The following is a 17,483-nucleotide window of genomic DNA, read 5'->3' on the forward strand; positions in this document are numbered from 1 at the left end:
GAGTGGGGGGGGGGGGGGGCGTTGTTTTGGCGTCGGGATGCGCCCTGCGAGTGGGGGGGGGGCTGTTTTGGCGTCGGGATGCGCCCTGCGAGTGAGGGGGGGGGGGGGCTGGCTGCGACGTCGCCGCACGTGATTGGCTAGCATCTTTCTCGGACTTGATTTGCCCGTTTTGACGCATTCATCATATCTGCATCTGCTCCGCCTTCTTTTTACTGCTTTTCAGTTGAATAAAAAGTTGTTGACTTTCCTAAATGGGACACTGGTTGTGTCATTTGAGTCGGACACTCCATTTCTTCCACTGATCATTTTTTCGACCAGTCCTTTCATTGTGTCGGGACTCCTGGCTCTCCTTCCCAGGGATAGAGAACACAACGCCGACGGTGCTCGTGGAAAAAAAAACGTACAACTATATCCTGAGTTTGAGAACCGTCCAAACGACTGCAGGTTAGGCCCTAGCAAAAGAAACACAAGACAAACTAGATTTTCACTAAGTTTCGCACTTATGTCCAACACGTCACTTAATGATAAATTTGACGTCTTTGGGTCAAATCGAAGCGTCCGCATTGGTTGCGGGAATGACAAGCGAGGGTGGAGGGCAACGTAACGATGGGGCGACCGAGCTCGAGCTCAAAATGTGACCCTGTGGTGTTTACATAATTCACCCGCGGGACCTCGAGTTGGGGTGCGGGGTTCCACACGGACTGTTTTTGTTGTTGCGCTTCCGGAGCAAAAGGTTAACAGAGTTCCCGCCGTTATGCGAGTAGTTTGGTGATGTCGAACAATAAAGCAAGTTCTGTTTCTGTGTCCGACACTCCGCCTCCGACTCCTTTTCTCCGGCGCTACAACCCCAAGCGAGACCAGCGGGCCGGGTAACGTAACGATGGCGACCGAGCTTGAGCTCAAAACGTGGCCCGACGCTCCGCCTTTGGCTCGTTCTTGTCCATTTCAGCGCTTCTTTCACCTTACAAAGCTGACACATCATTACAGGGACAATCGAGTTCTCGTTGCCTGCGGCAATAAAAGGAATAAAGAACGGTTTCAAAAGAAAGTCCAGTCTCATTTGTTCAACTTTTCTGAATGGATGTCAATTACCCACGCAAATTTCACTTTTGTTATGATAAGGGAAGTGAAATAATGATCAAATTCAACACAGACTCATTTTTGACATTTAGGAAAACTTACCATCAAAATTGAAATGTTGAATATATTTCAGGTTTTGAACTCTTTTGACTCAAATTTTGTTTTTATAGTCATTCGGTAGTTCTTAACAAAATGGCACAACAAATGAGAGACTTTCATTCCAAGATGAAATTGTTACTTGCCTCCGTCGTTTTCGAAGCAAGAAAACGATGCAAACGTAGCTAACTTCAAATTGTTGAACGGCTTGTCGTTGAACGCTCCTTTGTGTGTGCGTGTTGTTGAACTATTCATTTGTGTGTCTTCTTGAAATCTCCTTTTCCTTTTATTTCTTGTCGCTGGACGCACCTTTTTCGTGTTGTTGAACTTCTTTTCGTGCATTTATTTGTGCGTGTCGTTGAGTTCTCCTTTTTATTTTTTTTGTGCGCGTCATTGAACGCTCCTTCTCTCCCCCCCCCCGTCGCTTTCAATTTGACTAACTGATGACGTCACGCAGGCAAGTCCAGTTAGCCACAGAGTCGTTGTCGGAGTTTGTCGGGAATAAAAGAAATTAGAAGCGAAGGAAAAAGACCAAAGGCGTCGGCCTTGTTTATGCGGCTCATGTAGGACGACGCGACGACGACGTGAGTGTTTTTTTTTTTGGCAACATAACCCCGCGAAGGGACAGCGTTCGTGGGCTCGGCGGCGACTACGTCCTGGAGCGCCCTCGGATGTTGACGTTAGCATTGGCGAAGGGCAGCCGGTTCGGTGTGGCCATTAATTTGAGCGTGACGTGAAATGGAGTCCTTTTTGTCACCTAGCGTTAGTTGAGTCGTTGTCAGGTGGCGGAGTCTCGTCGGACGAGGGACCGCAATGTCAGCCACCGGCGTCACCGTCTACTCTTTGGTGTAGGTAGCGGCGGCAGCACGATGGAGAAGCCTCCGTTCCGACATAGCCACAACTGCGGCGACTGGGAGCTGAAGGAGCGGCTGGGCATGGGGGGCTTTGCCCACGTTTATCTTTACCAGCATCAGGTGAGTGGGCCGTCAGGGTAACACCAGACTAGCTGTTGTTGAGTCGCTCGAGGCGCCTGAGGTTGGTCCGCAGAAGCGCTCGACTCGCACGTGGGAGGTTCCGTAGTCCCCCGAAGAGAAGATGACGACGAGATGAGGGTGTTACTGTATAGATGTGGGGGGCGCGCTGTGACCAGCCTGTGCCACCAGAATGCAAACGAAGCCCCGAAGTCCCTTTGAATATCGGCTCTGGACCAGAGCAGGTCCTGTGGCTGTGCGGGTGATCGAAGTGAAGTCACGGGGAAAAGGGCGCCGCAACTTGCTTCGGATAAGTCAAGTCGTTCAGCGGAACGTGAGGAGCCGCCGTTCGGAGCGCTTGTTAAACGTGTGGTGTCAGGGCTCTTCTGCGGACCTGAAACCCAAAGCCCTGCCGGATGCCAGTCCTCTTTCCTCGCACCGGCGATGCCTTCAAAGAGTCGAGGCGAGGGAAGACTGACGACACGTTTGCGTTACGTGACAGGATTTCCCCAAAGTGACGTGTCCCACCCTGGATTCGCTACTTCAACCTGTTGAACTCCCAGGTAACTCCCCAAATTGTCCGTTCGGGATTCATTCGCTCATTGCTAAAGAATTTAGACCCCCACCAAATAAGTGCCAGTCTAAATGTGGACTCCTCGAACTTTCCTACTTCAGAAAGCTGAACTCTGATTAGGTGCCAATTTTGAGTTGAAAATATCCACCAATAAGCAAGTGCGGGGCGAAAATCTGAGAGCGGGCTTCGCCAGGTGGGCGTGTCAAAATACTCGTGACATTTCAAATCGCAATTATCTTTATTCGCTAAGTACGGTGGTACCGCTGCTTAGGAAAAATTCACATTACGAAACGCCTCCTGGGAAAAATATTGTCTGTAGTTACGAAGGAAATTCAGGGTACGAAAGGCAAAACTAGGCGCTGGATTCCCCAAGTTCCACCGACCGTAAACAACCGGTACCTTGGTTTGTGCGGCCCGATAGAGCCGATCTTCCATTGGCCATCGCCGTAGCAGCTTCCTGGCATCCCGTTGGTTAGGCGGTACGTCAGTCTTTACCCACGATGCTTTTTGATTCCCTCGGACACTCGACTGTCACCGACTCACGCTAGCGCCGTCACAAGCTAACGCACGTTGGAGGAGTACAACTTTTTCATTTGTTTCTTCACCACGGGCCCCAAGAAACTTTAGCGGAATGAAGTTGCGTGAGCGCGTACGTTCGTACGTACGTGTTCTCTTGGCCGGATGAGGCCATTTACATGTAAAATCCGCTTCTTCTCACGAAAAATTCAAGCTACAAAACGACTTCCGGAACAGATTAATTTCATAAGCAGAGGTATGTCAGAAACAGAAACATTCAAGGAATTTGCCTCCGGTCGTTGGAGGTGCTCTAGGGCGACGTATGTGACAAGACGATTGATACGCAAAGACATTGCGGGAACGGTCACGGAGGACGAAGGCTTGCTAGTACTCTGGCAATGATTGAACCTTTTTTTTTTTTTTTTTTGGTTTGTTTGATGATTGTGCAAAGGATGCAGAGTTCTCTGGCAGTTCTGAGTGCCTAATAGGGCAACAGTCCAGTGCAACACGGAAAGTTTGCCCTTTCAAGTGAGTCGTCATGCAGCAATCTGGGACGTTGTCCAGTCGGTTTCTACATTCCGCCCCAAACTAACGTGAACGCAGCCTTGCGAACGCTCTCCGAACAAGTAAACGTAATTGAGAACAGAAAAAAAAAAAAACCCCCACCCAGACTCACCCCTCATTATTGTCGGAGTTTTCAACCGCCGTCTCCCGAAATACAAGCAGCGCTTCGACTGTCCGACCGGGCAAAAGAACACTTTTAGACCAGCGCTATATTCCGCTAAGTAACGCATCCCGTCCTATTCCTCGCACTGGCCTGGGCTCCTCCGATCACTGCTTCATGTACTTCATTCACCTCCAGACCGGCAAGTACTACGATGCGCTAACCTTCGTGAAAAGGTGGCTCAACGAGGCAAAATAGGAGCGCTCCGCTCATCCGCCGTCGACCAATACTCGCCCCTCGTAGCCGAGTCGCAACGGAACCACTTGGACAATCGAGCGTGAGGATCTGCGACATTTGCACCACCTGTCGCTTGAAGTATTGACGCCCTTTGCGCAGCGCTCGTCGCACCGGACTTTAGCTCTGACGGGCATTTGAACTGTTCTCAATGCTTGAGGATTCTGCATCCTGAGAGTTAAAAAACAAAACAACAAACCAAAATAAAGACGCTCGAGGTGTCGGCGTGCCGTCACGATGAAATGCGTTGCCGTCGGGTAGGTGAGCGCAGAGAAGCTGGCGGTCAAGATGTGCCGACTGGAGCTGACGCCCAGGAACAAGGACCGCTGGAGCCGAGAGATCCAGATCATGAAGAAGTGAGTCCGAAATCGGCTTTCCAATTTCATTGAAGTTGAAAATCAAACCTCAGTGACATGATTTAATTCTCGTTAACTTCAGACAAATTTCCATTTTTCTTGTTGTTGACATCATGTAAAAAATGTGTTTTTCCTTTTTGGAGAAAAAAGCAGTCCTTTTTGTCAAAGCACATATGGAAAGAGGAACATTTTTAAAGTCAATGCATGTCAGCGGGGAAGCCAAATGAAAAAGCAAGGCGGATTGAAGGCATAAAACGTGAGATTGCCGCTCAGGTTAAACCACATCAACGTGGTGACTGCGCGGGACGTCCCGCGAGAAATCAGCTTGATCGCCTTGAACGACCTGCCGCTGCTGGCCATGGAGTACTGCTCGCACGGCGACCTCAGGAAGGTGCGGCCGAAGCGCCCGCCCGCCAAGCGCCTCCGCGCGAGCGCGTTGACCTCGGCCTGCGTTTGTTCAGGTTCTCAGCAGGCCGGAGAACTGCTGCGGTCTGAAGGAGAGCGACGTTCTGGCCCTGCTCAACGACGTGGGTACGTCGAGCCGTCTCTCGTGCACGTGCTTACCTTTTCACGACGTCACGCACAAGCCACGTGTTTGGCGACGTGCGCATGTGTTGTCGTGTGGCGCGCGTCACGTGCGCCATCTTTGCGGAACATCCGCACGCCGTCTTACTTGCAACGTTTGACTTGTTGGTGCGTCGCGACGATGTTATGTGCATGTTGTCACATTCACAATCAGCTTTCTTGGCCAAGTACCTGACAACACGCAAGGAATCAGTTCCGCACTCGACGTGGTCACGTGCGGTTAGCTCTCACTTGTTACTCGCACGTTTGGCAGGTTCCGGTATCCAGTACCTGCACGAGAACAAGATCATCCACCGCGACTTGAAGCCAGAGAACATCGTGCTGCAGGAAATCAACGGGAAGGTGACCTCGATCGGGGCGCCTCCATCTTAGCACCTTAGTCTGAGCTTTCACCTTTACCCTGACTGTCAATACCATCCAAAGTATTCGTGTATTTTTCCTCCCCCAAATCTTTTCACCTCAGTTTGTTTTATCTTCTGGCCGGTGACCTTTTAATTCAATGAGTTGTCGCTCCCTCCGTTCTGCACGCTTGCAACGATTGCAGATTTATGCGACGATCGTAGTCGCATCAGATTTTTCCAAAGCAAAGGTAGAGAAAAGCGATTGGCTAGCCAGTGGAGTTTTATCGGTTCGCCGAGTCCTCATACGTTGGACAAAAAGTATTCAGTCAGCCAGCAATTGCGCAAGTTCCCCCACATGGAAACGTGGAGCGAGGCCCGTGGTTTTCACGACGGGTGTACCTACCTCGCCTCGTCGCTTCCTGTTTCAGTTGGTGCACAAGATCATCGACCTGGGCTACGCCAAAGACCTGGACCAGGGCAGTCTGTGTACATCCTTCGTGGGCACGCTGCAGTACCTGGTGAGGAGGTGTCTCTGCTCCCTTTCCTGCCTTGAGCAGCACACGGGCAACCGGGTTCTCGCTCGCCGTGTGTCCGCAGGCGCCCGAGCTGTTTGAGAACAAAGCCTACACGGTGAGCGTGGACTACTGGAGCTTCGGGACCATGATCTTTGAGTGCAGCTGCGGCTTCAGGCCCTTCCTGCACAACCTGCAGCCCGTGCAGTGGTACGTCGGGAACGTCCGCCGCGTCCTCCGCCGGACAAACAATCTCGTGTTGTGCGACAGGGCCAGCAAGGTGCGCAACAAGGGTCCAAAAGACATCATGGCGGTGGAGGAGCCCAACGGAGAAGTGCGCTTCTCCACGCATCTTCCTTACCCCAACAATCTGAGCAGGTGCCCTTAATACGGACGGCGTTCAGTGCATCGGGGATTTTTGGTTCCTTTTTTTTTTTTTTTTTTTTTTTTTGTCGGATCGTCATGTATAGTACTGTTGTTAAACTACATTTCTGCACAGACGTAAGCATCAGCTAATTGAATATTGCCTGTCATTGGTAACAGGTGGTTTGGATAGAGGGAGGATGGAAACAGCCGCCGGAACTCTTCCCCAATCCCTTTATTGATGGCACACCTGCCGGTAGCCGCAGCGGTCAATAGCAAGCTAACAGTCGGTCCTCATATGTTTCCGTATCATTAATAGCAGAAACATTTGGTCACTATTTTTTTCTGTTGCGGGGATGAGCTGTAAAGTAAGCCTTGCGGTTATTGTGCCGGGCTTCAAGTGGCCCTTTCGAGAACACCTTTGCCAGTTTCTCGTCACGAACGCAGTCGTTCATCATTGGTGACTACGGGAATTGGAGGGGACATTTTTCGGGAACTATCTGTGGAGTTTCCAGGTTGACGTGGCCAGGCCACCGTTTTTGGGCAAATCTCGTCACGTTGGAGTGCGTAAACGGGGGCGTGTCCCGGCAGGACGCTGCTGGAGCCCATGGAGGCACTTTTGCAGCTGATGCTGAAATGGGACCCGGTCCACAGAGGGGGCGGCGTCCATCCCGAGAGCAGGAAGCCGCTCTGCTTCCATCTTCTGGATCAGATTCTGAACATGAAGGTAGTCCCGTCGCCCTTGGCCGGAGGTCTCGTCTCGTCTCGTCTCGTCCTGTCCTGATGGCGCGAGCCGGCCGCCGTCTTGTGCTCAGGCGGTCCACGTCCTCAACATGACCACGGCCCAGGTGCATTCCTTCCAACTGGCGCCGGACGAGTCTCTGCACGCCCTGCAGAAACGCTTGGAGACGGAGAGCGGCATCCACGTGGTCCACCAGGAGCTGCTGCAGGAGACCGGCGTGTCCCTGGACCCCCGCAAGCCGGCGGCCCAGTGCGTCCTGGACGGCGTGGTGCGTCGGCGCGCCGCGCGTACCAACGCTTCCGCCGACGTCCCGTCAAAACGTGTTTGTTGTCTGACGCAGCGAGGCTGGGACGCTTACATCGTGTACTTGTTTGACAAGAGCGCCACCGAGTACTCGGGTCCGTTCAGCGCCAGGCAGTTGCCGGACAAGGTCAACACCATCGGTGAGTAACGCGGCGTACCGACACCTGCGTGGAGAAGTCAGTAGAACAGATTTGACAATTTGTCATCGTACAAGGAGAACGGAGCGCTTCTCCTGTTTCTGTGCATTCAAAAGTGGACGGTTCAACAACAACAAAAAGAAAAATCACCTGCCCGAGCGTACTTGAGCAAAGTGGCCAGAAAAAAAGGAGTGGAGGGAGGTTCTGAAGCCGCCGGGTCCCTTTTGCATTTTGCCGCTTGCTTCACCACGCGAAAAGATGTTTGCCGTATCATGCGCGTGGATTGGACTTTGGTCTACCACAGCATCCAAATAGGTTGCGGAATGCAGGCAGGCCTTTTTCTGCCACTCAAACCAACGGCATCCTCCCATTTTTAGCGGCGGCGTCAGGTGGACCTTTTCCAGTCGTGCCTTTTCTTTCAGTCCAGGAGGCCCGGACCCCGCTGCCGCTGGGCGTTCTGAAGAAGGTTTGGGCCGAGGCGCTGAGCTACATCTGCGGCCTGAAGGACGACTACAGCCGCCTCTTTCAGGGTCAGCGCGCCGCCATGTGAGTCGCTAAATGCCACCGAGGCGCTTCCAGTGTGACTTGCGTCGTCACGTCACGACGTTTCCCCGCCGGCGTTGCAGGCTGAGTCTCCTCCGCTACAACACCAACCTGACGCGGTGTAAAAACAGCATGTTTGGATTCTCGCAGCAGCTGAAAGCCAAGCTGGACTTCTTCCGCAGCAGCATCCAGTACGACCTGGAAAAGTACAGCGACCAGATGCACTACGGCATCTGTGAGTCCGGCGCCGGCGTCCCGTCCCCCGTCCAGTCCAGTCCAGTCCCGTCTTTTCACGTCCGTTCTTGTCCTCCGCAGCGTCGGAGAAGATGCTGAAGGCCTGGCAGGAGAACGAGGAGAGAGCGGCGGCCTTTGCCCAGGTCACCGACGGTGACGAGCGGTCCCCAAAATGACGACCGCGCCACGTGCCGAAAATCCGCGCGGATCGGCCGCTTCTTTAACTTGTAGACCTGCGAGACGGTCGGCCAAAGCGTCCGCCGCAAGTCCTCATGGACTGATTCGGGAGCCGGGAGTGAGGCGTGATTGCCACTTTTCACTCATTCCCAACCCCCAAATCGCTCGACTCAAAAGATTTGCCCCGAGGGTGGGCCCACATGTTGGGGTTGGCCAACTTGTACCTGAGTTGAAGTGCACCAAAAAAGATCAGATGACGGTTTCCGTAGTAGAAAAATGGTGTTGGTTTTGTTGGGGGAAGCTTTTTGTGGGATATCGCTTTGAGAAAATCACGCCTTCAAATTCGATTTCTCCCTTTTGGATGCGTCTGCCGATTGGGGAAGCGCTTCCCCGCCTTTCATTTCAACATATCAAACGATATGCTCGTTTGGACAAGACAAAGTTGCGAGCCGGGCGCTCGTTTCGCACGGCGTCACGAGCGGGGCCTTCCGAGCGCTCAATAGTGTTTTTGAGAAAAGGCCGGCAAAGATGGTGACCCGGCCGGCTCGTCCCGCAGGTGGCGGAGGTGAGCCACCTGGACGACGAGATTATGGCGCTGCACTCGGAGATCGTGGAGCTGCAGCGGAGTCCGTACGCGCGGCGCCAAGGAGACAAGATGGAGCAGCTGTGAGTGACAACATTTTTGGTGCAAGTTTATTGAGCCTCGCAAACATTTTCACACAAGCAAGACCGTTAAATGTGCGCGCTTAGCCGCACATTCCTAACTTTTGACCAAGAGGTGTGGGCTTCCGAGCGGCAAATGTTTTGCCCGGGTGGCGTTGCCTCTCTCTCTCGAGAGAGAGAGAGAGCCGTTGCTTGCCTTTGCGTTTCACTTTGACGAGGCGAGAGAGACAAAACGCAAGTGGACTCAAACGAGGGCTGCGACTGTTGGGGCTAATTTGAAAATGTCTCTTTTCAGGGGGGAGCGAGCCATGGAGCTCTACAAACAGTTAAAGCTCAAATGCAAAGGTACGACGACGACGACGATGATGATGATGATGACGATGACGATGACGATAACAATGACGACGACGGCGGCGGTGACGATTGTTGTGGCAGTTCCGGAGGCGGACCTGAGCAGCGACAGTTCGGAGATGGTGAAGGCCATCATCCAGACTGTGCAGAACCAGGACAAAGTCCTCAAAGACCTCTACACGCACCTCAGGTAAAACAAGAAGAACCTCCCGTCACGTCGAGTCGGTAGTTTTTCCTCGCTATTGACGGGGATCGATACCGCCTCATTAGGAAGAAATCTGAAAGTCGGCCTCCAATGCGACATGATGATGATTTCTATTAGACAGCTGAAGCTCCTCCCCTCCCGTCGCCATACGCGCACACTTGAAGCCAGAAGTTTCCGTTTCATTTGTTGTCTGACCGTCAAGTCAAACGAGGGGAAAGCTCTCCTGTTTCAGGTCACTCAGCATCACCAAAATGAGTGAATTTCTTTCAGAATTTTATTTTTTCTCCCAGCTCAAAAGTTTCCATCCATTTTCTTAGTATCGAGTAACACGCAGTAGAACATCACGTCGAATTGCTCGAACCCAATCCGAAATCGCAGTCGGAGCGGTCAACGCGCACCACGGCGTTTTGCGCGTTGCCACATCCAATATGGCGGCCGTGGCCCAACCTCGCTCGACCGCGTCGCCCACAGTAAAATCCTGAGCAGCAAACAGAAAATCATCGAGCTGTTCCCGCGGATTGAGAAGACGCTGGAGAGCATCAAGGAGGCGGACCACACCGTCATGCAGATGCAGATCAAGCGCCAGCGGGAGTTCTGGCACCTTCTCAAGATCGCGTGTGTGAGTCACCCGTCGCCGGGGCGGGGCCAGGGCCAGGACCAGGACCAGGACCAGGACGGGGACCTCGCGTAAAGCCGCCGTGTCTCCACCAGGCCCAGAACTACACGCGCAACTCGCTGGCGACCAGTCCCGAGGCTCCGTCGCAGTGGACCCGCTCGGCGCCGCCTGGCAGCGCTCCTCATCCTCTCACCTCGCTGCCCGGGCCCAACGACAGGTACGTCCGGAAGTCGCGCGTAGATTTACAGCCAATACGTGCGAGCGGCGTCTTGTCTCGTCACGTGGCCTGCGATTGGTTGAGAGCGTCTCAACCGCCACGCTTTAGTGTGATTTTTAGGAAACGTCGAGGTCTGGGTCCATAAGCGCCACTTTCTGCCCCCCACCCCCCACCCTCAGTGATGCGGCCCCCCGCCTGCTGCAGGAGACCCAGAAGTACCTGAGTCAGTTGACCAGCCTGATGCAAGAAGCGGCGGACGAGCAGGCCAAGAGCATGGTGGTCAGTCGCACGATCGGTCGCGCGCCGGGACGACGGTCCCTTTCCTCTCGTCCTCTCACTCAAATTCTTTTGGACTTTGTCACCCAAGGCTCAAGATTGGAGTTGGACCAAGTACGAAACGCTGAGCGGCAAATTCAAGAAGAGGAACGCGTGAGGGGAAATGGTGAATCTGCAGCGGCTGATTGGACGCCGGACAGGAAACGGGAAGTCACAATCGCGACGCCACTTTGTAGCTGAAGCCGGACGTCGGTTAAGCGACGGGGACCAAACTAACAAACTCACACAGACGGAGAATCAAACAGCACAAAAATGTCATTTTAATTTAACAAAGGCTGTTTGTAAAGTTGAATAAAGTTGACTCCACCGTCTCGCAAGTTTTCATTGGAAGGAAGACGCGGCGGCGATGGACGGCCTCGCCTCGGCTGGCTACGCGGCCGCTTTGTGACTTCGCTCCACCGCCATCTTCTCCAGGCGCTCCGTGTAGAAGCCGTTGAAGTCCAACCTGGCGGGAGTCGGTCGGACGTTACCGTCGGCCGGCCGAGCGCCCGAAAGTGGCGAAGGCCCACCCACCTGTAAATGATGCTGATCATGCTGTGCTCGCAGTTGTTGGTGCTGAAGATGCTGAGTTTGTCCAGAAGGTCCAGGAGCAGAACACTGAAGTTGCCATCGGAGTTGAGAATGGACGCCTCGAAGCCCGAGTCCGACGCCTGCGCGGCCGCTTCCTCCCGCTCTGGCTGAACGCACGCACGCGAGACTTTTGTGAGCGGCCCGTACGGCGTCGCGGCGTGTTCCTTTCTCTGACCTTTGCCCCTTGGCGGCCGCTGCAGTCGCCGGCCGGGGGGGCGTCCGGCGAGAGGCGCTCCAGCTTGAAGGTCTGAGTGAAACGCTCGAGTAGGCAACAAAACACGACGGCTCAGACGGGAAGCGCAAAGGCGGCGGCGGTCTGCGCCTCACCTGCATGCGTCCGGCGAACATGACGCAGACGGACATGAGCTTGGAGAAGATGCGCAGCAGCTCGGGATTGGTCAGCATGCAGTCCTTCAGACAGTTTTCCAGGAAGCTGGTGTGGTGGTACAGGACGTCGTCGATGTTGGACGCCTGAAGAGCGCGCGAGTGCACGTACAACGTCTTTTGGAGTGATCGGGGAGCGGGACCCGTCCCTGCTCCAGAACCGCCAGGTCGGGATTTTTCTTGCCGTTGCACGGACGGCCGCTCACCGTTTTCAGGTTGTTCTCCATCAGGTGCCAGGTGGGCTCGATGACCTCAAACATCATGTAGTACTGGATGTTCTGGATGAAGTTCAGCATGCGCTGACGCAGCGCGAACGCCGCCGCGAACCTGGGACGGACGGGACGGAGCGCTCGGGTGTCGGGCGGCGTGATGGGACGGGAAAGGCGCCACTCACCATTTGGCCGAGTGCGACCACTGATGTTTGGCGTGCTTGTTTGTGATCCACACGTTGCACAACAGACGCTCGACGTGTTTGCAGTAGAACATGTGACGGAACAACATCTGGTACATGGTCAGCGCCTTCCTGCGCGCAAGAGCGGGGCTCGGTCAGCCGGCCGGCGCGCAGTCGCGGCGGCGAGGCGGTCCACCTGTTGATGATGAGCGAGAGCGGCCACTTGACCACGTAGTCGAAGGAGAAGGCCTCCAGGCCGCTGAGCGCGGCGTCGGGCGGCGCCGCGCCGTTGGCCGCGCTCTTCTTCTCCTGCTTGGTCTCGATGGCCATCACCCTGAGCAGCTGCGTGATGACGTCGTGCGGCATCAGGTCGATCTGGACGCAAGCGCGGCGTGAGCGTCGGGCCCTCCCGTGTCAGTGGGCGCGGTCGCCCACCTTGAGGTCGTCCTTGAAGGGGTCGGTGTTGGCCGTGCTCATGCGCAGCGCCAGCTCCAGGAGCGCCTCCAGCCGCGGGGGGACAATGTCGTCCACCGGCCTCCGCAGCTCCTCGTCGGTCAGGTCCATGAAGTGCACGAAGAAGTCGCCTTTGTCCATCAGGAAGTAGTGCTTCATGGACCTGGCGGGGGGCGGGGGAATCCGCTAAAGACTAAAATCTCAAAACGCCCGAATCGATTCTTTAAAGGTAGCGAGCGGGTCTCTGGTCTCGGTACCGGAGGCGGGCCACCAGCTCCTTCTCCTCCAGCAGAAAGTGCAGCAGGACCTTGCTGGCGTAGTTGAAGGCCTTCTCGATCTGCTCCACGTAGGCTCGCTCCTTCAGCGTGTACAGGACCTCCTTGGCGTCGGGGCAGGTCACGTCGCGGCCGCACTCGCGCACCACGTTCAGGTACTTGCCTGGCGGGCGTCACGTCAAGAACCAGAACCAGAAGCGAAGCGGAAGGGTCCAGTTTGCCGTATTTGTCGGGATGAAAGACCTTTGTCAAATCAATTGATCGAGCGCAGTAACGCCACGGAAAAACGATTCATATATCGGTGCCGGTCGTACATCCCAAGGTCAGGGGCAACGTTTTGCAACTCTACTTCCACAACGTCTTTCCGTCATTTGCGGACGCTTGAAAAGATTCTCATCCCACCTGTGCTGAGGATCTTGTCGGCCATCTTCTGCAGGAAGGACGGGATGCGGTGCTGGACCACGGTGTACCTCTGGTCCCAGTACTTGTCGTTGTAGTCTTCCTGGATGTTCTCCTTCTGCAGCTCGTGCTCCTCCACCATGAACTCGCTGCACGCGCGACGCCGCAGCATGAGCCCAAAACGGCCTCCGACCGGCGGGCGGGCGGGCGGGCGGTCTGTTGGGAAGAGGAAGCCCGCGGCGCAGCTCCGGAACACGCACGGGGCCGGCCCGGTCCACGGGCTCGCCTCCTCTCGACAGAGTCCGTCCGGGGAGCCCACGCCGGCTGACTTTGAGCCAAAGGCCGACAACGACCCCGAACCGTCGGCGACCGGGCAGAATCCCTCGCGGCGCGCCATGAACGCCGACGTGGCGCTCACCTGTACGGGTCTCGGATGATGCCCCTGTAGATCCACTTCTCCAGGGTCTCGAAGTAGGGCACGCTGGCGGCCTTGGTGAGGTACAGGCACACTTCCTGCGCCTGGGCGTCGCCCGTGAAGTTGAAGGTGCGGTCGTGGAGCAGGCTGAGCGTGGCTCCGCCCATGCACTCTCCTTTGTCCACCGACGACGCTGCGGGAAGAGAAACCGGGTCAGGGAGGACGGCGCAGAACCGGTCGGTCCAGTTGGCGAGAGCCCGGGCGGCTTCCGATGCTCGCCGAACGGCCATTCGAGAGCATTCGGTTGGGTTTGACCGCTTGGGGCCCAACAAGCGAATATTTGCAAAAACCCGGATAGTTCCAGCACAACCAGCCAGGTCCACTGCACGCAAATGCCGATCCACTGACCGAACCCCCCCCAAGCGTACCGATGGCAGCCAGGATCTCCATGGTCCTCATGGCGGGCTGCAGGTAGAACCAGAGCTTCTGCAGGGACAGCAGACCCCGCCGGTGCACGTGCTCCAGCTGAGTGACCAGGATCAGGTACTCCTTGAGGAGAGTCCGCATGGCCGCCGTCAGGGCGTGGTTGACCTGCCCGTACTCGAACGACGACTTCTCCTCCACGAAGCTGCGGCCCACAATTTGCTTGGTTTGCTTTACGAAGAGGAGACTTTACTGACTGGCCCGTACATGTTTGGCACTTTTGGCTGATGGCTTTCCATCGGATGGCATTCTCAGAACCAAGGACGGCGGACGACTAGACTGACCGCGTGACGGTGGAGTAGTACGACGCCACAGGAAGGATGCGCTGCACCAGCTCCTTGACGGACGCGTCCAGCGTGGGGTCCACGATGAAGGAGCGGTTCTGGCGGCCCAGGACCGGCTGAGCCGCCACGTCGCGCCCGTCCACGCCCACCAGGACGAAGAGCAGATCCTCCAGAAGCAGCTGCTCCTGCGCCGCCAGCGCCAGCGTGCCTGCGAGCAAACGGATGAGGGGAAAGCTTGGATTTCCAAACCAACAACAACGCAACACACAGCGCTGGCAACAAAAGTGACGACACCCGTAAGTGAAACTGCATCCGACGTGTCAAGTTAGGTCGGATCTGGAGAAACCGGGAAGTTGAGGCCCTCGCGGGCGCCGGATGGGACAGCGCAAAGGTCGCAACGCCGAAGGCTCACCCACGGCCGAGGCGGGATCGGCGGTCGGGGCGGGGCCCGCGACGAAGTCCCCCAGGAGGGCGGGCCGCTCGTACACCCAGCCCGGAAAGACGGGATTGAGCTGAGCCGGGTTCTTCTTGCTGTGCTTGTCCCGCAGCATCTTCCGCGTCACCTCGGCCGACTGCGGACCAATCACAGCGCGACGTGTCACGGGAGCGCCCGGCGAGCGCCCGGCGCGAGCGGCGTCGGCTCACCAGGGGCGCGTTGGCCGCCGCCGCGTTCCCGATCTTCTTGCGCAGCTCGTCCAGCTCCCGCATGGACATCTTGGAGCCGCTCGCCGGCAGGCCGACGGGGTCGGGCGCCGCCGCGGAGGTCGTCGCGGCGGCGCCGGTCTCCGAACGCTCTTTGGCGTTCTGCTGCAGACGCTGCAGAGTCTGCGGACGGCGACGAGCGGTCAGGGACGGCGACGCCTTCGACCTTTGGAATCGTTTCGGTGACGCGTTGCACGCGTACAATAATGCGGTACGGGGGTCAAAATTTGCAGGATTTGGCCGATTCTTCACACCGCTTTTGCCTTTCAGCCATCAGTTGAGTGAGATTGTGATCATAATCTGATTCTAATTCCGTCACGACGTGAAAGAAATACCACCACAAAGCATTTTGGGGGGGGGGGGTCGGTGGGGCCCCCCTCCCACAGAGATTCAAATGTCGTTTTGTGGGGGTCTTTTGAGTTTCTGCCACGTTATGAGATGGATTATGAGAATTTCGTGAGGCGGCCGCGCGCGCGCCACAAAGCTCTCGCGGTCCAGTCTTACTTGCGGGTCCTCGCAGAGGCGGGACAGCAGGTAGACGAGCGGGTCCAGGTGGCGCACGTTTTTCGATTTCAGCTCCTCGTACTTCCTCAGGAAGTCTTCCGGCGTTTTGGAGAACTCGGCGAGCCTCACCTTTTGGGGTTGCAAAGTCCGTGAAAGACACTTCTTGCTTGTTGAAGGGGGGGTTACTACCTTGGAGCTGTGAGCGGAGACGGTGGTGGTGACGTAGGGCGTGCGGTGCTTCTGCAGAACGTCGATGTAACCTTCCGCGCCGTCGCCCCCTCGCACGTCCAACACGCTCAGCAGCTCGTTGACGTCGTGATGGATCCGAAACTCGCTCATGATGCCGCTGCAAGTGGCGAAAAGAAAAATGGACAGATGGAGAAAAGATCGCCAGACGGCTCGACCAAGATCAGAAGTGAGAGACGGGCGGGCCGGCAGCCCGCTGCAAGCGCTCCGCTCGTCGCTCGTCGCCCCCTTCCTTCAATTTGCAACTTTCCACCTGAAGCTTTTGGGACGGCCGAATTGATGAGATGAGCAAAGGTTAACGGCAAAAGCAAAAGCAATTTTCATTGAATTGTGAGGAGAGGAGGCTGAACGGATGTTTTTGCCTCATTCACGTTTTGTTGCTGGAACAGTGATTTTTGTGCACAAATATACACGTGCGCTTGACATTTTCGGGGTCGGGGTCAAAAACCACTGCGATAAGCGTCAAATACTTGCAATTCTTTTGCATTCCCAATCAATGTTGCCTCGACAGAAGACGTGCCGGTCTTCTTATTGGACGCCAACAATATTGCAGTTCACGACGCGGACGAGTGGCGACGTGCAATGCTAACATGTTTGCCGCCATTGCTAAGTCGTACCGCAAAAAACTGCCGACAAATGGTGGACGGGTGGAGAAGCTGCGCGCGGCGAGCTTTCGCGTGTGGAAGATGCCGCACACACGTTCAGATCATTCTTTAGGCATGACGAGAGTTCGTTCGTTCGTTCGTTTGTTGTTGTTGTCTTTTACGAGCGAGGCGCCATCGTCCCCTTCTGCTTCGGCGCTTCTTCGTGCGAGACGCTACCGACAGTGTCCCCTTGTGGAGAACAAACTTGTTGCAATCAAGAACGGAGCAAGGATCCATGGATGGATGGATGGATGGATGGATGGATGGAGAGGCTGCTATTTTACACTCCTCCTCTCGTTTCTACACACCCGTCCGTCCATTTTCCCAATCACGCCGTTGGGCAACTTGTCACGCTCCTTTTGGGAAAATAGGACGACACCGGGATAAATCCAAATGTGCCTCACAGTTCTGAGGAACGGGGTTCAAATCCCGGCCCCGCCTGTGTGGGGTTTGCACGTCCTTCCCGTGCCTGCGTGGGTTTCCTGCGGCCACTCCGCTTTCCTTCTACACCCCCCACCCAAAAAAAACGACATTAATTGGACACGAAATTGCCCCGTCGGTGTGATTGTGAGTGTGTCTGTTTGTCTCCATGTGCCCTGCGATTGGCTGGCGACCAGTTTAGGGTGTACCACGCTTCCTGCCCGTTGACAGCTGGGAAAGGCTCCAGCACTCCCCGTGACCCTCGTGAGGATAAGCGGCGAAGAAAATGGATGGATGGATAGATGTTTTGTGTGGCTTTTCTCCGGGCACTCCGGTTTCCTGTCTTCGCCCTCAGATGTGCATTTGGTTGTGTGTATGTGCCCAGCGATTGGCTGGCGACCCCTGTGAGGACGAGCGGCTCACAAACGGGTCGGTTT

General features: G+C 55.7%; 2 protein-coding genes across 7 annotated transcripts; one reads left to right on the forward strand and one right to left on the reverse strand.

Annotated features, from left to right (window-relative positions):
- Positions 1-718: 718 nt before the first annotated feature.
- On the forward strand, positions 719-11,187 carry LOC133495343 (inhibitor of nuclear factor kappa-B kinase subunit alpha-like). 5 transcript variants are annotated; one of them, XM_061809864.1, is made up of 22 exons: positions 719-869; positions 2,029-2,150; positions 4,457-4,551; positions 4,825-4,942; positions 5,013-5,082; positions 5,390-5,478; positions 5,906-5,995; positions 6,075-6,199; positions 6,260-6,367; positions 6,944-7,079; positions 7,168-7,362; positions 7,435-7,537; positions 7,957-8,080; positions 8,161-8,312; positions 8,393-8,454; positions 9,045-9,154; positions 9,447-9,496; positions 9,587-9,692; positions 10,179-10,326; positions 10,419-10,540; positions 10,720-10,819; positions 10,908-11,187. In XM_061809864.1, the coding sequence occupies exons 2-22, from the start codon at positions 2,046-2,048 to the stop codon at positions 10,971-10,973; spliced, it is 2,274 nt and encodes a 757-aa protein (XP_061665848.1). In that variant the 5' UTR covers positions 719-869; positions 2,029-2,045; the 3' UTR covers positions 10,974-11,187. The 5 variants fall into 5 exon arrangements, with proteins under 5 accessions (XP_061665848.1, XP_061665850.1, XP_061665851.1 ...); XM_061809863.1 differs by lacking the exon at positions 719-869 and adding an exon at positions 1,608-1,760; XM_061809865.1 differs by lacking the exon at positions 719-869 and adding an exon at positions 1,627-1,760 and having other exon boundaries at positions 2,033-2,150.
- On the reverse strand, positions 11,184-17,464 carry tubgcp2 (tubulin gamma complex component 2). 2 transcript variants are annotated; one of them, XM_061809862.1, is made up of 18 exons: positions 16,600-17,464; positions 15,926-16,082; positions 15,737-15,865; positions 15,176-15,355; positions 14,943-15,102; positions 14,531-14,738; positions 14,192-14,391; positions 13,767-13,956; positions 13,352-13,497; positions 12,932-13,112; positions 12,657-12,837; positions 12,418-12,596; positions 12,225-12,353; positions 12,037-12,157; positions 11,774-11,917; positions 11,622-11,693; positions 11,390-11,553; positions 11,184-11,321 (listed from the first exon to the last, which is right to left on the reverse strand). In XM_061809862.1, exons 2-18 carry the CDS (start codon positions 16,073-16,075, stop codon positions 11,246-11,248), a joined length of 2,610 nt encoding a protein of 869 aa, XP_061665846.1. In that variant the 5' UTR covers positions 16,076-16,082; positions 16,600-17,464; the 3' UTR covers positions 11,184-11,245. The 2 variants fall into 2 exon arrangements, with proteins under 2 accessions (XP_061665846.1, XP_061665845.1); XM_061809861.1 differs by having other exon boundaries at positions 11,622-11,705.
- Positions 17,465-17,483: the final 19 nt, after the last annotated feature.

This window comes from Syngnathoides biaculeatus, chromosome 22, assembly GCF_019802595.1.
Source record: "Syngnathoides biaculeatus isolate LvHL_M chromosome 22, ASM1980259v1, whole genome shotgun sequence".
In the NCBI taxonomy this organism is placed as follows: domain Eukaryota; kingdom Metazoa; phylum Chordata; class Actinopteri; order Syngnathiformes; family Syngnathidae; genus Syngnathoides; species Syngnathoides biaculeatus.